The following is a 24694-nucleotide window of genomic DNA, read 5'->3' on the forward strand; positions in this document are numbered from 1 at the left end:
ACGCCATTTGTCCGTAGTCCCTTGTTGTGGTTACATTAAATTCACATTAAATGTGTATTTAAACTTTACTTAATTTATTTAACTTAATTAAACTTTGTATTGTAAACAAGAAATTGCCAAACCCTCCAATTGTCAAATTTTGGCAATTTCCACAATGTTCACTGAATAATGTAAGAAATACAAAAGATTGAAAAAGGACTTTGTTGTCCACTCTGACCGTGTAGTCAGCAGACTGTTTAATGAAGTCATGCTACCAGGCTTCCCTTTGGAGGTACATGAAGACATGAGCACCATTTATTTTAGATAACTGTGGGCATTAGTGGTTTTACACAAGCAGCAACATTTAGTCAATAGAAAGCAGGTATTAAGTCTTTACAATACATCTTTAATGAACAATTGGGTTACATTTGACATAAAATATATAGCATTATGATCATATAAAGCCAATAATCTCAATACAAAATGGTCTATATAATATAATATCCATGTCTGTATAGTTCATACAAATACAAATAGATACCCTTACAGATAAAGGTGCGGTTATTTTTATTAACAAGCCCAGACTTTCAAACTGTGCTGCCGTAACAGAAACAAAGGAACTAGAGATATATTTCTAACTCTGTTGTAGCTATGCTGAAAATATTAAACTTACCTACATGTCCTGCAAAACAGTTTAATAAATATTTCTTCAGGGAAGACAAAAACAGATATTAACAGTGTATTTTCCATCCTTATTCTTGAAATTGTGTAATATTCTCCTGATATTCTTACATATTTCATTTCACCCAACCATCACAACCTTGCCATCAGAACTACAGTAGGCACCAGCCACAAGAACCCATACACGATATTTCAGGCCCAATCACATTTTTGGTCCTGAAAAATCAGGCGTATTCCCCCAACTAGATGCAGTTGCATTTTTTGATACCCAGTGTATACGTGTTTTTGGGGGCTGATGGGAGAGGGGCAGAAAGTGAGACCAGAAACCGAGAGTTGTCACGAATGGAGTAGTGTGGACAAATCCATGTTCAATTTAAAGATGGCCGAGAACTCTTTGGAGAGAAGCTGGTGGAGTGTGACGCCATCGCGTGTGTATTTCCAGCAATCTCCGGTCCAGTCGTAGCGCTTGGGTCCGCTGCGTATACACATGAATGGACATTACAACACAACAGGCATTTCAATAAACAAAGGCTTTATGTCTATAGATCTGTTCAGCCAAGTAAGGATCCATACTGGTCCTACCTGGTGGGAGAGGAGAGCCAGATCTGTTTGTTAGGAGTCTGTTTGTTGATGACATAGGTCCCATGGTCGCCTATCTTCACCGTCAACACACCACTCTGTGGGAGACCAACGCAAATAAATACGAGCATTTACCAAGATTCAACAGTCAACTTTTTACAGCATGTAATATTCAGTTTTAATTAACTCTCCAATGTTAGGGAGTTGTGTGTGTCTGATCAAAAGATTTTAACATTGACTTTATCCCTACATTAAGAGCATTTTTGTATAATCTAAATAGACAATCAAAATCAATTCAGATGATAAAAATTAAGCAAGACAGTAATAAACTACCCGTTTCAGTAACCCTAAGGCGAGCTCAGGGAGGACAGAAACCTCCCGTGGAGCAGAAGGGCAAATGCTCACTTGATCTTGATTTTCAGTATGAGTACAGACCGTGAAAGTGCGGCCTGACGATCCTTCTGATGTTTTGGGTTTTAAGCAGGAGGTGTCAGAAAAGTTACCATAGGGATAACTGGCTTGTGGCGGCCAAGCGTTCATAGCGACGTCGCTTTTTGATCCTTCGATGTCGGCTCATCCCATCATTGTGAAGCAGAATTCACCAAGCGTTGGATTGTTAACCCACTAATAGGGAACGTGAGCTGGGTTTAGACCGTCGTGAGACAGGTTAGTTTTACGCTACTGATGATGTGTTGTTGCAATAGTAATCCTGCTCAGTACGAGAGGAACCGCAGGTGAGCAATGACAGTCAATAAAGTGACAAAACCGCAAACAAAGTGCCCGACAGGACATAAGTAACTATGAATTAATGTAACGATCATTGTAAGCACAAACAGAGAATCATGGGCATCAGGGCCATATATGTAGTCATAAAACAAATTGTATAACGTAATGGTAGCCAATATCGACTATGTTTGTTGATCTGCTGCTTTCAAAACATAACCACAACGGTGCTGCAGCGCTACGCTTCCTATTGGTGCTAGGGGCGGCGTTTGACACGCGGAAACTGCGCTGCGCTTCGCCGGTGGTGTGTGGCCGGCTTTAGTCAGAATCCCCCCTAGATGTGATGATACCATAGTGCCCGGGCTATACGATTGTTCCGGGATAACCGACCCCTCCGGGGACCAGCGCAGAAAGACATATGATACTGGCTTGGAGTGTGGCCGCCCCTCTCCATGATCACACCACATGTTTATGAAGGACTGGGTGTTAAACCACTTGTACCTGCCGGAAGACATCTTATGAAGGCTTCCGGCAGGTGAGGGGCCAGGCAAGCAGCTTCCCTAGAAGGAGAACAGTGGCCAGCAGAAACAGGGACGCAAGACGGCTCAGGACCGTCACAATGAGCACTTTGAACCTTAACTGTTGACACAAAAACTATGAGACCTTAAACAGTAACTTAAAGTAACATTAACACATCAGGATTATTTAGTGCACACCTCATCCAAGTTTGTTTGGCTGAGTTGTAAGTTTGACCTTAAGTCCCGTCCCGCTGAGCGGCCTTAAGATGGCTGACATACAGACTCACAGAGAATTCAACATCGTAGTCTGCCCCGGTGAAGGGCTCATCAGACAGGTCCTCGAAGAAATCCACCAACGCATCCAACGTCTCTTCGGCCAGCTTCTCGTACACCGCCTCCGAGAAGTCCCTGTGAAAGCAGAACACTCTGAATTAACCACGGGAAGGAGTGAAAAGACAGAGAAGGTTTAATTCTTCCTGCCAATCCATCCATCCAGACAAACATATTTATTGCCAAAAACTAAAAACATATTTGTTCGTAATTCACATTACTACAAATGATCATTTTCATTTTAATGATACCTTTCTTGCACAGCGGGCTGTTCTTCAAGTGTTGGGAATGTCACGTGTAACTTTCTCTTCCACACATCTCCAGGAACTCGCCTAATAAAGGACTGAAATATAGTGTTCCTTATTGGTAAAGATCTTACTTATGGTAAAACATAAAGTTTGCCTTCTCCTTAGTGTTCAATGGGATCACTAGGTGACCCTGTTGGCACTATGTTTTGTGTTATATACAATCATTGACTTGATATACAACACAGATACAACATCATCCCATTATCTTTTTGTTTTTTGTTTCGCAACCATTATTAATGGGTGAATACGACAGTGTCAAATTGCTTCTGTTTCCATCTGCTTAACTTCATTAACAGCCTGTGTAGTCGGAAGCAATGAGTCTTTCACTGAAGGTAATTAAAGAACAAGTTTAATTAAACCCTACTCAATCTACTAGCATTATAATATTCTATAATTATTTAACAAACATCGGTTTTGTACGTCAATCTAATAGTTCACTCTTCTACTTAAATAATTATGGATATATAGGCCTCATATCACACAACATTGAACTTGATTAAGTACAATTTATACCGTACATAAAAAGGAAAGTACATTAGTTAAATAAGTACATTAATAAGTGGTGTAATATAGGTACTATTCTAATTGGCATTGCAACATAATTTCATGGTAAAATCTCTCAACTTGGAGTGGACAACCTTGAACGAGAAATACATATGCAAACCTTTAAAGAAAATATGTTTTCATTCTCAAACAATATTAGGCCTATAGCAGGCACTGATACCAGTATGGTAGTAGCCTGAGTAAAGAGGTACATCACATTTGTTCTTAACTAGACTACACTTAAAATAAGTTTATACTTATGACGTCAGGGACCAGGACTTTAGTACGTCCACTCTGGTTCCGCAGGCTGCTGGCCCTAGTTACGCAGCTACAGCAGACGCAGAGCAATTGTTGAAATCAGCCAAAACCTACATTTTCCTTTTGTAGTGACTACACAATGGACACATTATGCTTCCAGTGGATAACACAATAACGGTGTTATGATTTGAAGAGGTGTTAAAACAATATATAAAACACATACAGCAAAATGACGTCATATTACGAGTAGGTAGTCACTCACTTCCTCTGACCGCTGAGGACTCCACCGTACATGATTCAGCACATCTTCATTCAGAGGACGGAGAGACGAACAGCTCGCCAGAGTATGGCACTGAAATAAATAATAATAATTGGGTGTGTTAGGACGATCTGGGGGTCAACAATAACCATCAGTGTCCCAGTCAACCCAGTATGATGCAGATCATGCTCCTACCTGAGGTCTCTGCACACTCAGGTCTGCTGTCTCTGTCCGCATCATCTGTCTGCTGACATGCTGAGCGATAAACAACCGCTTACTAGGAATCCTAAACATATTGAATAAATATATTGTAGTTCGATTGCACACGACACGATTGGTCTCGCCTTCCCAAAACTAAAGAGCAGAGGCTGACGTATTGTTGTTTGTGTTGGCGTTGCAATCGGGATGCAACCCAAAGACCTGCTGCCTACCGCCGCCTGCAGGATCGGAGGAGCGCTACCACGTTCATATATATATTTAATCTTGCCAAATATTTTTGCACATTTTGCAATTGCTTCTGTTTACATCTGCTTCACTATGGTAAACAGCCTGCGTAGTCGGAATGAATGAGTCTTTCACTGAAGGTAATTAAATAATACGTTTAATATTCAACTCTACTCAATCTACAAGTATTATTATATTATATAATTATTTGATGAACTTCGGTTCTGTACGTTAATTAAATAGTTCACGCTTCTAGATAATTATGTTTGTGTTAGTGTTTCCATCGGGATGCAACCCAAAGACTGCTGCCTACCGCCGCCTGCAGGACCAGACTAGCGGTTCACTGCTACGTTTGAAACTTCCTCACTATATTTCCTTAATAAAACAAAACAAGAAACATGCTTCAGCGACAAAATAATCTTCAACCACCACCGTCGCCCAACCATATGCAAATATCCCCTTTTCTTTCGGGCATGAATATTCTTTTTATTTACTTTTACACTAGCCTACATGTTAATGGAATCCTATACATAGTCCCATATTATTACATCTTCTCTTCTGTGTTAATTTTTTTTTTGGGAATTCTAGTTCTCTAATCGTGAAATAAATTCACCACATAGTTGTTCTATAATAATAATTAAAAAAAAAAACATGTCTGGTGTAAAATTCATGAACCCCACATCCCTATAAACACAATTATTTGCCGTTGGATCAAGTTCAAGTTGATTTAAATGAAGAAAACAACCAAAGAGCAAAGCGCTATACAGAAAAATGTACACAGACAATACACATTAAATACCTAAAACATAAGACACAGTTTAAATGATCAGAGTTCCACACACCCATACATATGTTTATTTCCTCAAGTTGCCTTTTATTCATTCAGCATGTTGTCCAAACTATGGAAGATATTTGTGGCTTTGTTGACTGGCCCAACTAATTAGTTATATGCCAACTCACAACTAATCAGTACGTTTAGTTCCTTGTATATTTAATGTTCGCTATGTTGCAGTTGAAAAGTATACCATGAAGAAGGCCCAACAGATGCCAGTTTCTGCAGTGATCCACCTGTGCTTGCTCCCAGCCAATTGTCACTTGTGTTCACTATCATTGTATTGATAGTTTTACCCATTTTACCAAAATGTACAAGTTGTATAGGGGTAAAAATGCATAAGGTGTGTATTCTCCTTGATGCTTTCAGCTTCTGCATTGGTAAAGACTTGTCAAACTGGTGTTCTAAACGTATACTTAATTATTATTAGATTGTTTATTTTAGCCCTATCTATTGTGAAGCTTATATTTTTGCTGACTGTGACATATTTTCTTGCTGACCATAAGAGACATTCTGTCTCTTATGGGTTGACGTACCAAAGGTAAGCATAGCAAATATTGCTTTGCTTACATCTGACCTTTGAGCTAAACATGCTGGCTATATTTCCTACCCTTTTCTTTGTTTGGTTGTCATAATACCCAAAGTCAAAGCAGGTAAAGAATGAATTATTCATGAACCTTCCGAGGGCTCTCCTGAGAGACAGCCAATCAGAATGCAGTGCAACTGGTGAGATACACTCAGCCTACCGCTGATTGGCTCGCAGCTCCTCGGGTGAGGGAGGACCCATTGTAAGATCATCGTCTGAGTTTGTGACGGTGGAAAGTGTGTCACAGGCCTGCGAGAGTCCACTGGTCTGCACAGTGAAGGCACACCTAAGTCAAGGGGAGAGAGTCAAAGCTGCTCTGTAATCTAATTTGAGTCCAACTTTCACTAATCCAGATCATCCATGACCAGCTACCAGTTACATTACACCTTTTATCTGCCTGGGTAATCCCACTCAACAGAGGTCCTTTAAATGTCTTTAAGAAGATATTTGAAAATGACCATGATTTGGGTTCATTATACTAGAACCTCAAAGTAAATGTATGCATACAATACAAACACATATTCCTGTCAATTGTAGTCCTGTCAATTGCAGTGTGTAAATGGGGGAATAATTATGTAACTACTTTAAACTGTAGCAAACAATTTGTGAAAACAAAAAACATCTTAATGAAGGAATTGTAGTCAAGTGCTTGTGTTTATTACAAAATATATATTTTAAAAAGCTTAGTGATAATGAAATGTACCCAGTGAAATGGGTTGCATTAAAACCCCAGTGACACATCGTACATGGAACCTTACTGCAGCATTCATCCACAACTGACAAAGCCGAACCATTCAACAGTTAGTTTATGTAAGCGTCAGCCATTTCACATAAGAACAACCGCCAAAGGCGTCTTCAGATCAGCTCTTCCTTTTCAACTCAATGAAGAGAAGTGTTTTTGCAAAACCAATCAGTGAGAAGAACAACAAAATAATGTACTTTCTTTCCATTTTTTCGAGTTGTCCAGTCAGTCTCATAAAGACGTGCAGTCAGCTCCTCAGGTCACTGTCAGGGACTCTTCCAGAACATAACATTTTTTTGTAACAAATATAGCAGTGTTTACACAATCATTTCAAAGAGTTGTGCGTGTTATTTTGAACAATAAAATCATTTTTAAATATTAAAAAGGTTCAAATTTGTTCAGCAATCACATTCCTCGATGGTCTCATGTGGAAACAGCGTCATTTTTGCAAAAAGAAAAATCCAGAGTGAGCCCGACTTGGACGAGCGAAGACAACATTGGGCACATTCTCAAGAGGCGTTCTGCGTGCAGGTCCCGGGGGCCTGCTGCAGGTTCACCTTGGATCTGCCGAAACAAGAAATGAGCGTGCTCGTCAGAAACGCTCACCAAGAAAGCAATGCCATCTTCAGTTGGAAGACGTGTGTGTGCTTACCTGTTGTGTGTCATGTGGCTCTTCACCAAGTGGCCTGCGGACAGCGCTGCCATGAGCGACAGCTCTCCTGCCAGCACCGTGGCACACACCACTCTGGCCAGCTGCCGGGCATTGTCCCCCGGACACTCACGGCACGCTCCCTGTACGCCCAGCATCTAGAGCCAATGCACACGTGATGTACTTTAGATGGATGGATAGGTAGTAGTAGAGAAGAGTACAGTAGTAGAGTACAGTAAGGCCCAGTCCCATTTCTCTCCCCTTAACAAGAACACTTGCTTTGAGTGCCCTTAGCTGCAAGTCAGCTACCGAGCTGGCTAGCGTTCAAGGGTTGATTTTAAGGGAAAATAGGCACTCCACCTTGCTCCGCTAAGTATTGGGACACCCTATCCCTTTGTGGGAACGCACAAAATCTAGGGTTAGGGCTCAAATCTAGGGGAAGGGGAGAATTGTGACAGTCTTTAATGTCCCCTAGGGGAAATTTGGATTGCAGACAAGTTAATGAGTGATAAGTTGGATAGATAGAGATGGTCATGGATAGATCATAGACAACGTGCAAAAAGAACAGAGCCAGTATGTGTGGTGATGTACCTTAAGGCAGGCTTGCTGAGGGGGCAGGTTGGTCCCGCCTCCCACGGTTCCCAGTTCGATGGAGGGCATGGTGCAGCTGATGTACAGGTCCTCACCCATGGGGCCCGAGGGCTCCATCAGGGTGATGCAGTTACTGCTGCCCACAGACTGAGCTGGGTCCTAGGGGTTTTAGTGAAAGGGTATTATTAATTTCTTCATCACCTTCATCTTTTTTTGTACATAAGATTAGGGTTAGACTGATATGGGTTTTCAGGGCTGATAGATATTTAAGTGACTGAAACTGGCGATACATACAGGATTTTTGATCCGTTAAGCACTAATGCAAACACTAAGGCCGTTTCCCAATACCAAGTACGCAAACTACAGACTCGCGGACTTGGAAGTGCGTACTTGGCAAGTCCGGACTTCCAAGTACAGACTTCCGAGGATGCGAGTACGCACCTGCAATTGGAACAGCAGCGGACTCGATGACGTCACCAACTCAGCTCTGTTAACTGTGCTTTACAGCCTCATGTAGGCATATACTACTGAACAATATAAACAAATTAAATAAAACTAAACCCCAGCCTCTTTCATTTTAAAGTAGTATGTTAATATTTTGAATGAATATAAATGAAAAGATATGCTTGTCGTGTGTATAAGTTATACACACAACTTTTTATATGTAGGGTACAGATGCGCGTGCCTAACTGCCTATGTAGTTGGAGAGTAGGCTATTGATATAATAATTACGAATGAGCGAGAAATTACACAGATTAGAATAGGAACACACACACACACACACACACGATCGGATGGATCCGACCGGGATTTTCATTGCCGTTGCGATGGGTTTCCTCTATCAGCAAGCCACCCAGCCTCTTTAATTTTAAAATAGTATGTCAATATTTTGAATGAATAGGCCTACATTTTTGTTAGATTTGTAAAATGTTCCTATATATAGCCTATTATTATAGCTTACATACTAATATTTTAAAACATGGGAATACGAAATGCATCCTGGAATATTTAACGGTCCCAAGTCCACACAAGTCACCTCCGATGCATCCTCGGCGGAACGGCCAGTTTAAGAACGCATCGAGAACACTTCCGGGTTTTACGACTGTAGTTGACTTGATGCGTACTTTTAATTGGAACAGTACTTGAGCTACGACTGATGACGTTTCACGAGAACGCAAGTACACAAGTACAGACAAGAATGCGAATTGAGAAACGTCTTAAGATAGGGTACAATGTTTAAACTATAGCCCATCCTCACATTATGTAAAAAAATAAGTGTCAAATGAAGTAAAATGTTGACTTACAACATTTCCCTCAGAAAACAATCATGGTGAATTAGGATTCCATCTGTACAACGGTTTGCATGAGGACCGGTGTGTACCTGTCCACAGGCGATGTAGATGGCAGCCACCAGATTGGCTGCGTGTGCGTTGTAGCCCCCGATGCTGCCTGCCATGGCTGAGCCCACCAGGTTCTTGTTGATGTTCACGTCCACTAGGGATGCAGTCGTGGTCTTCAAAATCTGAATAGAAACAACGTGATAATGTCGTTGATATACATGTGTTTTATATGTTCGCTGTTGGTCTCATGTGGGTTAGCCGATGCTTTCGGGGGCGGCTCCTACCTCTCTGACTACTTTAGCAGGGATGGTTGCCTCACAGACGGCGGACTTGCCCCGGCCTTCGATCCAGTTGATGGCTGCAGGCTTCTTGTCAGTGCAGTAGTTTCCACTGACCGCTAGGACTTGCACGTCAGGGAACTCCTCCTGGAGACGGGACAGGGCCTGCTCGGTTCCCTGAAGAACACCGACGAGTTTAAGAAATGTAGCTACACATTGTTTTTCATTTCTAGCATGCAGGTTTCCTAAAGCACCTTTAATAATGGAACTGTATTTATTTCATTCATATTAACCCAGGAACTGAAACTGACCTTGGAGATCATGTTCATGCCCATGGCGTCGCCGGTCCTCGACTGAAAGCGAATGTACAGGTTCCTCCCGGCCAGACAGATCTGCAGCTTCTGGAGCCGGGCAAACCTACACCAAGAGAAACAGAGACATGAGTACTTTCACTTACCATACATTACACACCATAGGGAGTAAAATGTGTTGCTTATCGTAACTAAAATGATCTCTGCAGTTTTCATGTGCACAGTGGGAGGACTGAGATGTCTTTTTTTTTAATACAAAACATCATTATATAGTAGTGTACTGCTTTCCCCACTGGAGGGAGTGACGAGCATGTCCTGGTAGAATCCTTAAAGACCTGAGTCCTTCGTGCGGCCCGGTGTTCAGCCCTACCTGCTGGTGCTGTCGAACACCTCTTTGGTGGCCTGGAACCCCTCCGCGCTCTCCAGCCAGGCTTTGACCTGGGCCGCCTGGCACGCCGAGGGCAGCCTCACCACGGGGCCCCGGGTCATGCCATCGGCCAGGATACGACTGCTGGCACCGCCGCCCAACTGTTGCAAACCAGCAAACGAAAAAAAAGGCGGGAACAGTCTTCTGTGAGGTCGCTGCGACGTGTGTGACGTTTTGCTACCGAGTGAATTGAAATTGCGTACGGACTGATGAGGCAGCGTCGGACATCACTCACAGCAATAGCTCGGCACCCGCGGTTGGTGCTCGCCACCAGACAGCCCTCGGTCGTCGCCATGGGGACCTGGAACTGCTTTCCGTCCAGGTGAAGCGGTCCGGCCACACCGACCGGCACGGGCATGTAGCCAATTATGTTCTCACAACAGGTGCCTATCACCTGTCAACACAGAACACAGGATGACGCTGACTGCACCAAAACCGTGCACCATCAGAACGATTGTTATATTGTGCGCGTGTGGAAGAACGAAGGGTCACACTCAAATGAAATGAAATGAAAATTGAATACATTTTCATCTAGTCATAGCAGGGGGGGAATTTGCATCTATATAAAAGTGGAATGGACACCCGGGCTTCCTAGACACAAGCAGCTCAGTGCAAAACACAAAGAGGGAGGAGCCGGTCCACGGAGCAGGTGCGGCGGTTCGTACGTTGGAGTAGTCGTAGTCAGCGTACGGCAGGGAAGACAGGGCAGCAGGAGCCGGGAGCTTAGCGGCTATCATCTGCCTGCGGATGGCCACGCCCCTCTCGGGTCGCTCCATCAGCGCCTCTAGCTTGTAGGAGGGGATGTGTTTAGAGTTGACCAGCTGCACCACCTCGGCGTCACTGAGGAAACCAGCACCCATCTGTAGGGGACATGATCAGAGGGAATCATGACCCGCCCGGACAGAAAGAAGTGTAGCATACTCCTTTATATAGGATTATGTGTAGGGATAGTTCAGGTCTGCATTCCTCTAGTATCATGGCTAATTGGTTTAGCCTAAGGATGGGAAAGACTAAGCTCATTACAACTCTGTCACTATGGCCACCACAGACCTCCTGATTAACTGAGAAGGGGGAAAGTTAATTATATCATTATCCAAATCCTGCTGACAGGATATTTATATTCGCAAATACTCCTTCCCTTTACCCATTTGACATTTATTCATACAGGTGACTAGCCTGGAAATCCAGACCCACATCTAGAAAAGGTGTAGGGTCTGGCAACGAGTAATGGAAATGGCCCAACTCGAGGGGCGGCACCAAGCATGCATTTGAAAATATCACTGCACGCAATTGGATAACACTACGACCAATCAGAAGAATACAAAGGGTGACGTATCCAGACCAGCTGAGCTAACCAATAGATAAGACTTGCCGTATCCAATCTGTAAAACAGCAACGCTTTTGGCCCGCCTATATCAGATACACCGATGTGATTGGTTAATGTGCTGGGAGAGGGGCATCGGGGAGTGAGTATATTGCTCGTTCCCAGAGTGACTTGCTGATTAAATTCAAATTGTGCTCTCGTGAGAACTCTGGATTTCCAAGGTAACAGGTGACTCTCACTGAGTTCTGGAGAGACCTGAACTGCAGCCTCACGTTGAACATGAACCCGTTTGTACCTCAGGGTTCTTCAGGATCACCAAACACTCTTCCAGAGGGCGGGGCTCACTGGGAATGGAGGGCGCACTCGCTTCTGCGCTGGGAGTCTGCGGTTGAGGTCCCTCCCCGGTCATGCCGTCCCCCAGGAAGAAGATGCTCTGGGTCTGGAGCTGGTCCTGGGGGGCCGGGAGGGGCTGGACCTGGGGGGCAGGGAGGGGTCGGATCATCTCGTCTGGAGAGAAAAAGGGCAGAGCACGGCGTCTTTGAAACCAATGTTACCAGCACCGTGACCATGTTGGTGTTCGGTGACCAACTGTATACTATAAATACAACCTAGCCTCTTTCAAAAGCATCATGAATGGCTTAAAAAATATTGCGATATCGTTTGAAAAAAAAACATTATGATCAATGACAAATTTCTATTGGAACAGTTCCATATAAATACCATTGATTCAAATCAAACGAAACCAAACCGTTTCATGAATGAGTGCCACAGTTTCCCAGTACCTTTCTCCTCCTTGATCACCGGCAGCGGGGCTCGTGTCAGGGCTGGCTTCTGCGTGTTGTCCTGGGCGGGGGAGGCGGTGGGGCGCGCGGTGGGCTCCATCCTGCAGCAGGACTCTGCAGCGTGGCGGTTGGCGGGCGCCGGGCCGGACATGCTCATGAGGTTCTTCAGGGACAGCGTGGACTCCATCTCCACCTGCTCGAAGAATATGTACTTGACGGCCAGCAGGAGGGCCAGTCCCAGGCAGATCACCTGCTCCACGTCCATGGTGATCATCCTGTGGGGCCACAGGGAGCAACCGTTTGTTTAACGCACCGGACACCACAAAGGAACCCTGGAACTCACTGCCATTAAGTGGGTTTGAGGGAAATTATTTTAAATTCCCAATGTTGAATGTTATTGAATTGGAATTTCTCACTAAGTTATATTATTTGCTATAACCAACTTTTATCAAGTTATGATTACAATTAAATATAATTTCATGAATGCATTCAACTATCAGAGCCCACCAAATATATTGATACATCTCATACCTAGTATTAGAGATAGCACGTGTGAAATATCCTTTAATTAAAAGCATTTTCTAAGAGATGATATTGCATTATCTTTTGTTAGAAATGACATTGGAATGCCATTCCAATATAATATAATGGGGGCGCTGACCGTGCCAGGTAGAACTGCCAGAGGGGGGTGTCAGGGTGGATCCTTCTTGGGGAGTCCTGGCTGAAGCTCATGCCCACCTCCACATCCATGGTGGTGTGGATATTCAACGGCTCGGCGATCCAGCGGCTGTGAGCGTGCACCATCACCAGGCCTAGAGACTAGACGGAGACATGGACGCATCTGAATTCACACACATGCATGTCTCCTTTCATTTATTACCTTCTTTTTTCTACGCTACACAGTGTTTCCCACAGACCAGGTAGCAATGTGTGGTGCCCCCCTGCAGGGTTGGCAACTTTTGGTTTTTGGCCGGAGTGAGACTCTGTAGAGTCTTATAATGCTTACATTATAACCACGGGTGGAATTGTTGACGGGGGGGGGGGGGGGGGGGGGGGGGTTGGGTTGCGGGCGGACGGGATTGTTGTGTTGGATTGTGGGAGGACGGGATTGTTGACGAAAAAATCGTGTTAAAATAAAAAAAATTTTTTAAAGCGGAATCAATTTGTGGCGCTGCGCCACACATTGGTCTATGTATGGGAAAATCTGCTACATATTCTTTCACAACCTATGAATACGACCTCAAAACAATTGTTATAACATAGACTGAACCATGATGTGCATTGTAATAAATATATGCAACGGCAAATTCAGAGACGTTTTAAAACTGCATTAATACACTGTGAAGTACCCTATCTCCTCCACCACCTGCACGTATTGAAACATACAGGGCTTACCATGATCATCTTGACTCTCTGGGTGACGGGGTTGGGCTTGTTGTCCTCCTCCTCCATCACCTTGTTGAAGTGGCTCAGCTGCCAGATGGGATGGCCCTCTTGGTTCTCTCTGGACAGCTAGTTTACAACCAAAACAATCCCCATCAACACACACACTCACACACACAGTACAGAACACATGAGGAGATATCCATGGACGACAACCACACAGAACGGAAGCCTTACCTCCAGCACCAGGGACACGCACGCAGGGAAGAATGTCATGAACACAAAGTAGTTGGCCAGGACAGACATGCACCCGAAGCAGCACATGATTTCCAACTGGCGAACCCCTGCCAAATATAACGTTGGATGTTATCCTCATAGCTTAGAAAGTTGAAGGTTCAGGAAATACGATAAGAAAGGATTTTAAAAACCCGATGGTTAACAGTTGGTTGCTGTGGTTACCTGACATGGTGCCCACCCCGATCACCAGGCACTCGACCACCGCATCCAGAGTGAAGGCTGGGCCCAGGACAGCCATGCCACGCGCAATGTTATCCCGCACCTCATCCTGAGGGCACAGGTCACCATTTAACAATACATAGACCCACGGGCCTCCAACAATGAATGTTGTTGTGCAAAAGTGTTTCTGACTATTAGAAATGGAATCAGAAAAACGGGAAACATTGAATTAAAGTTGCATTGTTTAAGATTGAGCCCCTCCCAGGCTGTGAGTCGACTCTAACTGTGTGACGCAGATGGTGTGAGTGGGAGGGGTTTGGGGAGTTTCGATGGCAAGATCTCTTTAAACAAAGAGAGAGGTACTGGCTGGCCAGCATTTTTCAAATTTTTTGAATTGATCAACTATGGGATGTGATTTTATAAATAACATTATTGAAATCACTATCGATCAGCATATATGACAAGAGATATGTCCGGGTTGTTTTGAGATACGAGGTAGTTGAAGTGTGACACATTGCGACCATCACAAAACAATCCCATAACTTTGGGATTATAATGTTCATGTTTACATTATTTCATATTATCCTGTTATCTTTCTAGAGTTTTCCTGTATCCCAGCAACTGCACTGCACTGCCTTACAACTGAAAGTAAGGTATTCTTTGAAAAGTACCTGAGAGTTGGAACTCAAAGCAAACTTTGCCAGTGCACACGCTTTGGAGAGGTCGATGAGGAGTAGGAAGAAGGGCAAGGCTTCGCTGAAGAGAAAAAAGAAGAATCAAATCAATTAGGCCTTCAGGTTCACACCCCAGATATTAAATCTTGTTAGACGCGGTTTCCAAACGGTTCTTACTTGAGGCCTGTGAGCTCCTTGTCGAGGAAGTGTATCACCACGGTACTGAACACAAAGCTGGAGAATATGGTGAAGAGGCCCGCGATACCTGGGGTAAAAGAGACAGACAGGTCACACACTCGCCCTTTGAGCTTTCGGCCTCCACATTTCACAGTATACCGTCAAGCCAAAGTGCAAAAAGTTTATCGTCCATGCATACCCAGGATGTATTTGGAGCCCAGCTGCCGTAGGTTTTGGAACTGGAAGTAAATGTAGATGATGGCGATGCAGCGCGTGATGGTGAGGATGATGATGTCACTGCTGAGAATTTGCTGGAAGGACGAAAAAAAAATTCTCATCGATACTAATTCGATATTTTTGAATGAATGCCCCCCAGTTTCATCCACATACTACTTTCACCCACCTCCTCTGTCTTCGGGCAGTCAAAGTTCCAGCCGCAGATCTGATCGTTCCCTGTGAACATGTTCATGGACATCATGCAGATGGTGAGGGTGACCGTACCGACGATCACCTCCCAGGGGTGTGAGGCCACGAACATGCCGTGCATGCGGAACAGGCGGGTTAGCATGATGTCGCTGCAATACAACAAAATATATATATTGTTAGGAACAATAACGCAACTCAAAATAGTGTCAACTTTTTAAGTGGATTTGAACAATGAAATGTGCTGAAGTACTATTAATGATATAGCAATATACACATAGCCTAATAAAACGAACTTGTTTTAACTTTGTAACTTTTTTTAAATCAATTTTAACATATATGCCAATGATATCCAAGTCCAGAAATAATATCTGAAAAAAGTAAGTCATTGTTGCCGATTTATCTTATCAATGTAGCAGTATCAATGCCTATTTAATAGGCAGACAATATAACTGGATTTATTTCAGTGGCTTTAATTCGTAAGATACACCTGGTAAAAAAAAATGTTTATTTAGCGCAATGTAACGTCAATGCACATATGCCTTGTGTCATTTATAGAATACCTCAAGCCCAAATAAACTACAGGTTAAGAGAAAGGATTTACTTACTCACAAAGGGTCAGAGACTTAGCGAACCGAGAAGGATTGACTGTCGACCAAAGACTTAGGGGCTAAATTCCAGTGTCCCTTGGATTGCAACCAGCATTAGTTCCTAAATGCGTGCAACACTGCGACTGGTATAATAATATATATTTAATACTATATATTATTAATACCACAGTAAGGACAGCAGTCGCGGCTCCTCACGCGCTGGCGGTTGGCAGATCAGCCCAGTTGAGCGTCCAGTGCGAGCATATGAAGTGATGGTACGCTACTACGTCACTCGAGATCTCAGCCAATCAGGTCGCGAACCACGCGAGGTTTCCTAGACAACGGGCGTAGGGGGTGTATCCAGGGAGGAGACTGGTGATCGCGCGTGATCGCGCCATCGTTTCCCAACCGCTGTGATGCAAATGCTGCGATGCAAATGCTGCCTAGTAAATAGATATTTACTGCATGGGTATATGATGCATATGGTAATTAGTAAATAGATATTTACTGCATGCGTGTAAAGATGCATATGGCTTTGCCGGACTTGATTGACGAAAGTATAAACACGTTCCTAAAGTCATTCAAATAAAACGTGTAGCAGGCCTACCAATGGAAAATAAAAAAATAGGCCTATTATAGGTTTAGGGTTAAAAAATAAAGCATTAAAAATCGATTATGGATCAAATGGATTACATTTTGCACCATCGTATTGCACAGCCTTATTCCGTTTTTTTTTTTTTAATTAGGTAGAGGCATTAAACATAGGAATAGGCCTAATAAGTCAAAAGCACGCTTTAAAATTAAACAAAAAAATGTTAAAGAAACAATTTCTTTAGCTGTTAATACTTGACAATTTTCTAATTATTTATTCTTTATTGACACCATGTCTTTTGCATGAGATAAGAGGTTCCCAAACTTGAACTCAAAAGAAGATTTTTGTTTGAATAAAAAGGGGGATCTCTAAAGCTAAACATGAAGATTCAATTATACAGATAGACCTAATATAATTTAGAAGACTTTATAGATTATATCGATTTTTTTGTTACGATCAAATTAACCATACATAATTAATAATAATACAGCTAGGGCCATTAAAACATCAAATAAATCATCAAACACCATGCGGTCTCAATATAATAAAAAACGGACTTTCCAAATGGGCGAGACGGGTACAAGGTTCAGACCCTTCGTAACATCGTAGGATAAACACAGGTGTCACGCGTATAACCTATGAAGAGAAGTTGTCGAGTAATGTTTTAATTAGTTATTCGATATGGTTTTGCCTCGTTCTATTTTAATCCCTCTCCCTGCCAGATCCCTTTCATATATCTGTATCATTCTCGGACTCCAGAGGAATGGTTCACAATCTCTTATCATCGAGTGAAAGGCATTGATTCAATAAAGGGGTCCATGCTCCACCGTTAAAATGGGGAGGACATGGACTTAACATATCTTTCACATCAGCTCCACCTTCTGGACTGTCTGTCTGGTGACAAATCACAATCATGACGTGTGGTATGGTGTGGATGCAAATACTGCCCTCTATGGGGGGAAATGCTTAGGCCAATGTGTTCTGTTAGTCTGCGGACTCTGTGTGTGCCAGTGGCGGCTGCCTACATCATATAAATTGTAAATTAATTTATATGTAAATTCTGATCTCTTTTCATTTTCAAGGAAATGCTATGTAACCCTGTCATACCAATTAGCTGTCTTTTCCAGTGACTTGACCAGTGTCCTCTCAATGACCAGCAGAGCTAGGCTCCTTAAACGGCCATGGCCCACGGGTGTAGGACTTGAGCCGCTTTAAACAGAAAAAGCTCCTTGCCTCAGCTTTACAAACTGTTCTCAATAGTGGCAACATATAATGGCAACATAAAATAATATAAATAAATTGACATATATATATATATATATATATATATATATATATATATATGTATTTCAGGATGAGTGCACTTAAATTTAGTCATGTTTTGTCGAGAACATTGATGTTTTGAGAGCTTTAGAAATTGTTAACATAGCTAACCTCGTGGTTTGCGCTCGCCATTCTATCGTTGTGTAATATAGCCCAAATGTTTCAGTTGTCATTTTTCTTATGTTAGGCTGGTTCATTCCGTGAAGATAGAGTCCTGAATATTTGCTCTCATTTAACTTGTACAGGTATGTAGCCTACTCCCAATACCAGGTTTAGAATGTGTTCATTGAAATGTTTTCTTGTATTTTATTTTCTGGTTTTGAAATACTATTAGATTTAGCATTTGCATTCCACTTGATTGAGAGAGGCTGGTTCATTCCGTGAAGATAGAGTCCTGAATCTTGCTCTCATTGAACTTGTATGGAATAAAGTGCCATAAAAGAACGTCAGCGTCCTGTCTTCAGTGCACTGGAACACAACGCAGTAGTCGGCGATATGCAGACCGCGCCGGCTACATTGGTGCCTCATCCTCATCCTCATCCTCATCCGCTTATCCGGGGTCGGGTCGCGGGGGCAGCAGCTCAAGCAGGGGGCCCCAGACTTCCCTTTCCCGGGCCACATTGACCAGCTCTGACGGGGGGATCCCGAGGCGTTCCCAGGCCAGTGTTGAGATATAATCTCTCCACCTAGTCCTGGGTCTTCCCCGGGGTCTCCTCCCCACTGGTCGTGCCTGGAACACCTCCCAAGGGAGGCGTCCAGTGGGCATCCTTACCAGATGCCCGAACCACCTCAACTGACTCCTTTCCAAGCAAAGGAGCAGCGGCTCTAATCCGAGTTCCTCCCGGATGACTGAACTTCTCACCCTATCCCTAAGGGAGAAACCAGCCACCCTCCTGAGAAAACTCATCTTGGCCGCTTGTATCCGCGATCTCGTCCTTTCGGTCATCACCCATCCCTCATGACCATAGGTGAGGGTAGGAACGAAGATCGACCGGTAGATCGAGAGCTTCGCCTTGCGGCTCAGCTCTCTTTTCGTCACAACAGTGCGGTAAAGCGAACGCAATACCGCCCCTGCTGCTCCAATTCTCCGGCCAATCTCACGCTCCATCGTACCCTCACTCCTTCACTTGGGCTAAGGACTCATTTCCTACCCGGAGAAGGCAATCCACCGGTTTCCTGCTAAGAGTCATGGCCTCAGATTTAGTGGTCCTGATCCTCATCCCAGCCGCTTCACACTCGGCCGCCAGCCGATCCAGTGAGTGCTGAAGGTCACAGGATGATTCCATCAGGACCACATCATCTGCAAAGAGCAGTGATGAGATCCTCAGATCACCGAACTGCAACCCCTCCCCACCACGACTGCAACAGGATTGGTGACAAGGCGCAGCCCTGGCGGAGGCCAACACCCACCGGGAACGGAACTGACTGGCTGCCGAAAACACGGACACAGCTCTCGCTTTGGGAGTACAGAGATTGGATGGCCCTGAGGAGTGAACCCCTTACCCCGTACTCCCGCAGCACCTCCCACAGTTTCTCCCGGGGGACCCGGTCATATGCCTTCTCCAAATCCACAAAACACATGTAGACCGGATGGGCATACTCCCAGGCCCCCTCCAGGATCCTTGCGAGAGTGAAGAGCTGATCCGTAGTTCCACGTCCAGGGCGAAAACCGCATTGTTCCTCTTCAATCTGAGGTTCGACAATCGGCCGAACCCTCCTTTCCAGCACCTTAGAGTAGACTTTCCCAGGGAGGCTGAGAAGTGTGATACCCCGGTAATTGGCACACACTCTCTGGTCCCCCTTTTTGAACAGGGGAACCACCACCCCGGTTTGCCACTCCTTTGGCACTGTACCAGACTCCCATGCAATGTTAAATAGGCGTGTCAACCAAGACAGCCCCTCAACACCCAGAGCTTTTAGCATTTCTGGCTGGCTCTCATCAATCCCTGGGGCTTTGCCACTGCGGAGATGTTTAACTACCTCAGTGACTTCCACCAGGGAAATTGACGACGAAACACCATCAACCTCGAGCTCTACCTCCATCATAGAGGACGTGTTAGTCGGATTCAGGAGTTCCTCAAAGTGTTCCTTCCAACGTTCGACTACCTCCTCAGTCGAGGTCAACAGAGTCCCATCCTCACTGTACACAGCTTGGATGTTTCCCCGTTTCCCCCTTCTGAGGTGTCGGATGGTCTTCCAGAAACACTTTGGTGCCGACCGAAAGTCCTTCTCCATGTCCTCTCCGAACTTCTCCCACACCCGCTGCTTAGCCTCCGACACGGCAGCGGCTGCAGCCCTTCGAGCCCGCCGGTACCCTGCAACTGCGTCAGGAGTCCTCCGGGATAACATACCCCGGAAGGCCTCCTTCTTCAGTCGGACGGCTTCCCTGACCACCGGTGTCCACCACGGTGTCCGAGGGTTACCGCCCCTTGAGGAACCTAAGACCCTGAGGCCACAGCTCGCCGCCGCAGCTTCAGCAATGGAGGCTTTGAACACCGCCCACTCCGGCTCAATGTCCCCAACCTCCACAGGGATGCTAGAAAAGCTCCGCCGGAGGTGTGAGTTGAAGATCTCTAGGACGGGGGCCTCCTCCAGACGTTCCCAATTCACCCGCACTACCCGTTTGGGCTTACCAGGTCTGTCCAGCCTCTTCCCCCATTCCCTGATCCAACTCACCACCAGATGGTGGTCGGTTGACAGTTCCGCCCCTCTCTTCACCCGAGTGTCCAAAACATAAGGCCTCAGATCAGCTGACACGATCACGAAATCGATCATCGATCTTCGGCCTAGGGTACTCTGGTACCAGGTACACTTATGAGCACCCTTATGTTCGAACATGGTGTTCGTTATGGACAATCCATGACCAGCACAGAAGTCCAGTAACAAACGACCACTCGGGTTTAGATCAGGGAGGCCGTTCCTCCCCACCACGCCTCTCCAGGTGTCTCCATCGTTGCCCACGTGGGCGTTGAAGTCTCCCAGCAGAACTACAGAGTCCCCTACTGGAGCCCCATACAGGACTCCATTCAGGGTCTCCAAGAAGGCCGAGTACTCTGAACTGCTGTTCGGTGCATACGCACAAACAACAGTCAGAGTTTTCCCCACATTGGTGCCGTGACCCGGATTTCATCGCTTCAGATCATCGCCAGGGTGATCGCCGGTGGTTGCTGTAACGAGTAGGAACCTCTTCGGGACGTTGACAAGTACTTGGTCTACTGTTAATGTGTAAATTGTAACTGACTGATGGTAAGGATGTACAGACACCTGTACGTGGGGGAGGCTGCGCTGGTAAGCCTAGGTAGGGGCAGGCTTATGAGTAGGGTGGAGTGCACGCCGGTTAAAGGGGCTGGTGCACTAGGCAAACCTGTACTCTCTTACACACACTTACACACTGATGCACATTCCCCCGCACCGCACATGCGTAGATTAGGGGATGCTTCAGACATTGGTAGTGGTGTTAGTCCAGTGGGCCACCCTGTATTCTCATACCCTCACACGCATAGAGATGAACATTCTCCACATCAGCCAATGCCTAGTCCAGAGGCGAGTTCCTCAGACCTAGGGAACCTCATTACACAATTAGCATACGAGATAGGGGAGAACATTGCTAGCCAACTTAACAGATCTATCGGTAGCGCAGATAGTCAAAACACTCCTACACCTAGTCTGACTTGAACATGACTGGAGTAACGTTAGTTATGAAGACAGATGTCAAAGAGCCACCGTACTTCAGGGGAGATCGAACAGACAAACACAAAGTGCATGAGTGGGAAGAAATGATGAGTGTCTACCTGAATAAGCGGGGTGTCCCCCCACAAGAGTACTCCAAGGAGATAATGTCAAGACTAATGGGAAAGGCTGGAGACATTGTTAAAGTTACTCTGCACAGCATGCCATCGCTGCAGCCAGCTGAAAACTCCAAGCTTGTCTTTGATATCCTGAAACAACATTTCAGTGAGGTAACCTACTCCTTAATGCCTCTAGCAGATTTTTATAACACACTTCCTCTGGCTGGAGAAAGTCCCATGGACTACTGGATACGCTTGAATAAGGCTGTGGATGTCGCAGATGAGTGTCTGAGAAGGCAGGGGCGAAACATTGAGGACCCCTCTCATGAAGTCACGATGATGCTGGTGAAACACTGTCCTGACCCCGCTCTTGCAAGTGTCCTAAAGTGCAAAATATCAGAGAAGTGGACAGCAAATTAGATTCGGGAACACCTCATTGAACATCAGAGAGAGGCCAGAACAATGTCTCAAGCCAAATCTTGCCGGCCAAAGAACATTGGTGGACATGCTCAGACTTCAGCGATAGAGACAGTCCCTGCTAATAACACCACCAACCTTATCTGCTACCCGAAGTCAAGTAACCATTGTTCAGAGTAGATGTAGAGTCTGTCAATCTGCTGAACACTCAACTACTGTGCACTGTAGACAGGCAAACCTCTGTATGTGCTGTTACAAGCCCGGCCACTGGAAGAGGGAGTGCCAACAGGCCGGCCAAGAATTAACACCCATCCACAACCACAGCTATCTCAAGCACGGCCTGAACATGAGCAAAGCAGAGCAAGTTTAAACTAGATGGCTCACATATGGAGAGGGGACGTGTGAGCATTAAAACATCAACCCTTGAAGAAAGTGAAGAATTAAAGGAGATGTATGTCAATGTTTGTAAAACAATGTCAGATAATTGTACAGTAATTGTTCAGAATGTTCACACAGTTGAGACCTTCAGTGAGTTATTTCATGCACCAGTGACAGTTAATGGCCGCACTCAGTTACAAGGGCTCCTTGATACAGGGTCAATGGCCTGCACGATAAGTGAAGAGGCAGAGCAGAGACTGCTATCAGATAGCGTCCTGACCCAACAGCAAGAACTCCCGCAGCGCATCATCCTTGTTGGCTGTGGAGGAGTGCAGGTGAGCCCTAAGTGCATGTATGACATGGAACTCAGTCTGTATGGGGTGAAGTGCATAGTCCCAGTCCTTGTGGTCGCTGGCCAGAAAGACGACATCATAGTAGGCACCAACATGCTGAAATATGTGATTCATCAGCTGATTTATTGGACACTTATCTCAAGCAACACACAAGTGTCTTTAGACGGCAAACAGTTTTTGGAGATGATGGCAAGCCTCACGAGATGGAGGGGTGAAGATGTGCCGGAAAAAGTAGGGACGGTGAAGTTAACTCAGGCGGTGACTCTCCTCCCCAAACAAGAGTACCTACTGTGGGGTAGACTGCCAAGTAATGTGCCCAAGTCACCTTGGAGCACAGTTATTGTGGAGCCTACCACCTCCAGGTGTGTGACTCGGGGCATCATGGTGGGGAGAGTGGTCACGCCGCTGTGGGGAGATGGCTGGACCCCCATGAAAATCACAAACATCTCCGACAAACCACTCACCCTGAGAAAGAACAGCAAGCTGGCAGATGTCTCTCCTTGTGTCATGGCTGAAGACCTCACACTGTTCCAGGGTTCCTCTCAGAGCGACAATAGCTCTGTTAAAGTGACTCATGTGAAACAGGACGACAACACTGACCTGAAAGACAGGCTGCAGAAGTCTGGTCTTGGAAACGTCGACATTGACCAATGTGAAGCGAGCCCCTCCACCAAGCTCCAACATTGCTTGAGAAGTATCAAGATGTATTCTCAAAGCACAATCTAGACTGTGGAGAAGCCAAGGGCTTTGTGCATAGAATCCGTCTCACTGACGACCGTCCTTTACGTCTTCCGTATCGTAGAGTGCCGCCAGCCCACTATCAAAAGCTGCGCCAAGTTCTCACTGAGATGGAAGAGCAAGGAATCCTACGGAAATCAATAAGTGAATATGCTTCCCCACTCGTGATGGTTTGGAAGAAAAATGGTGATCTTCATATATGCACAGATTTTCGATGGCTGAATGCGAGAACCATCAAGGATGCTCATCCTTTGCCCCATCAATTGGACTGCTTGGCTGACCTTGGCGGTAACGCTGTTTTCAGCACCGTGGACCTCACATCTGGTTTTTATAACCTGTCCATGCATGAGGAAGACAAGAAATATACTGCCTTCACAACACCACTAGGCCTGCATGAGTATAACAGAATGCCGCAAGGGCTTTGCAACAGTCCAGCGTCCTTCATGCTGAGTATCTTTGGTGATCTACACTTCAGCAGTCTCTTGTGCTACTTAGATGACCTCTTGATTTTCGCCCCCAATGAACAGCAGGCCCTCAGCAGGTTGGAAGTTGTTTTTCAGAGGTTGTGGGAGCACAACCTGAAGTTGAGTCCGAAAAAGTGCCATCTGTTGCGGAGGTCTGTGAAGTTCCTCGGACACGTTGTTGACGGTGACGGTGTTGCTGTTGACACAGAAAAAGTTTAGGTCATCGCCAAAATGTCAAAGAGGAACTTGATGGAAGATGATAGCTGCACTCCAGTCCGCAGGGTGAAGTCATTCCTAGGGATGGTATTCTATTACCAGCATTTTATACCAAATTGCTCCTCCATCGCAAAACCCCTGTTCGCCCTCACAGCTGGCCAGAAATGGAGAGGAAAGGCTGGAAAGTACAGTCAGAATTCAGGAGTCTACAGAAAACTCAAACCTGCAGACTGGACCC

The 24694-nt window shown here is 45.1% G+C and overlaps 2 protein-coding genes across 3 annotated transcripts; both read right to left on the bottom strand.

Moving 5' to 3' along the window:
• Positions 1–351: 351 nt before the first annotated feature.
• fxn (frataxin) lies at positions 352–4545 on the bottom strand. The gene is made up of 6 exons (XM_084467649.1): positions 4374–4545; positions 4182–4271; positions 3062–3153; positions 2768–2888; positions 1243–1337; positions 352–1135 (listed from the first exon to the last, which is right to left on the bottom strand). Exons 1-6 carry the CDS (start codon positions 4470–4472, stop codon positions 997–999), a joined length of 636 nt encoding a protein of 211 aa, XP_084323775.1. The 5' UTR covers positions 4473–4545; the 3' UTR covers positions 352–996.
• Positions 4546–6667: 2122 nt separating this feature from the next.
• hmgcra (3-hydroxy-3-methylglutaryl-CoA reductase a) lies at positions 6668–16421 on the bottom strand. Of its 2 annotated transcripts, none has more exons than XM_084468695.1 (20): positions 16210–16421; positions 15578–15749; positions 15374–15485; positions 15175–15262; positions 14995–15079; positions 14327–14432; positions 14105–14211; positions 13880–13996; positions 13146–13303; positions 12485–12759; positions 11998–12209; positions 11044–11238; positions 10614–10772; positions 10322–10479; positions 9952–10057; positions 9647–9817; positions 9404–9544; positions 8023–8181; positions 7435–7589; positions 6668–7346 (listed from the first exon to the last, which is right to left on the bottom strand). In XM_084468695.1, exons 2-20 carry the CDS (start codon positions 15740–15742, stop codon positions 7292–7294), a joined length of 2724 nt encoding a protein of 907 aa, XP_084324821.1. In that variant the 5' UTR covers positions 15743–15749; positions 16210–16421; the 3' UTR covers positions 6668–7291. The 2 variants fall into 2 exon arrangements, with proteins under 2 accessions (XP_084324821.1, XP_084324820.1); XM_084468694.1 differs by having other exon boundaries at positions 16206–16420.
• Between the last annotated feature and the right edge of the window lie 8273 nt (positions 16422–24694).

This window comes from Micromesistius poutassou (genome assembly GCF_964030765.1).
Source record: "Micromesistius poutassou genome assembly, chromosome: 5".
In the NCBI taxonomy this organism is placed as follows: Eukaryota; Metazoa; Chordata; class Actinopteri; order Gadiformes; family Gadidae; genus Micromesistius; species Micromesistius poutassou.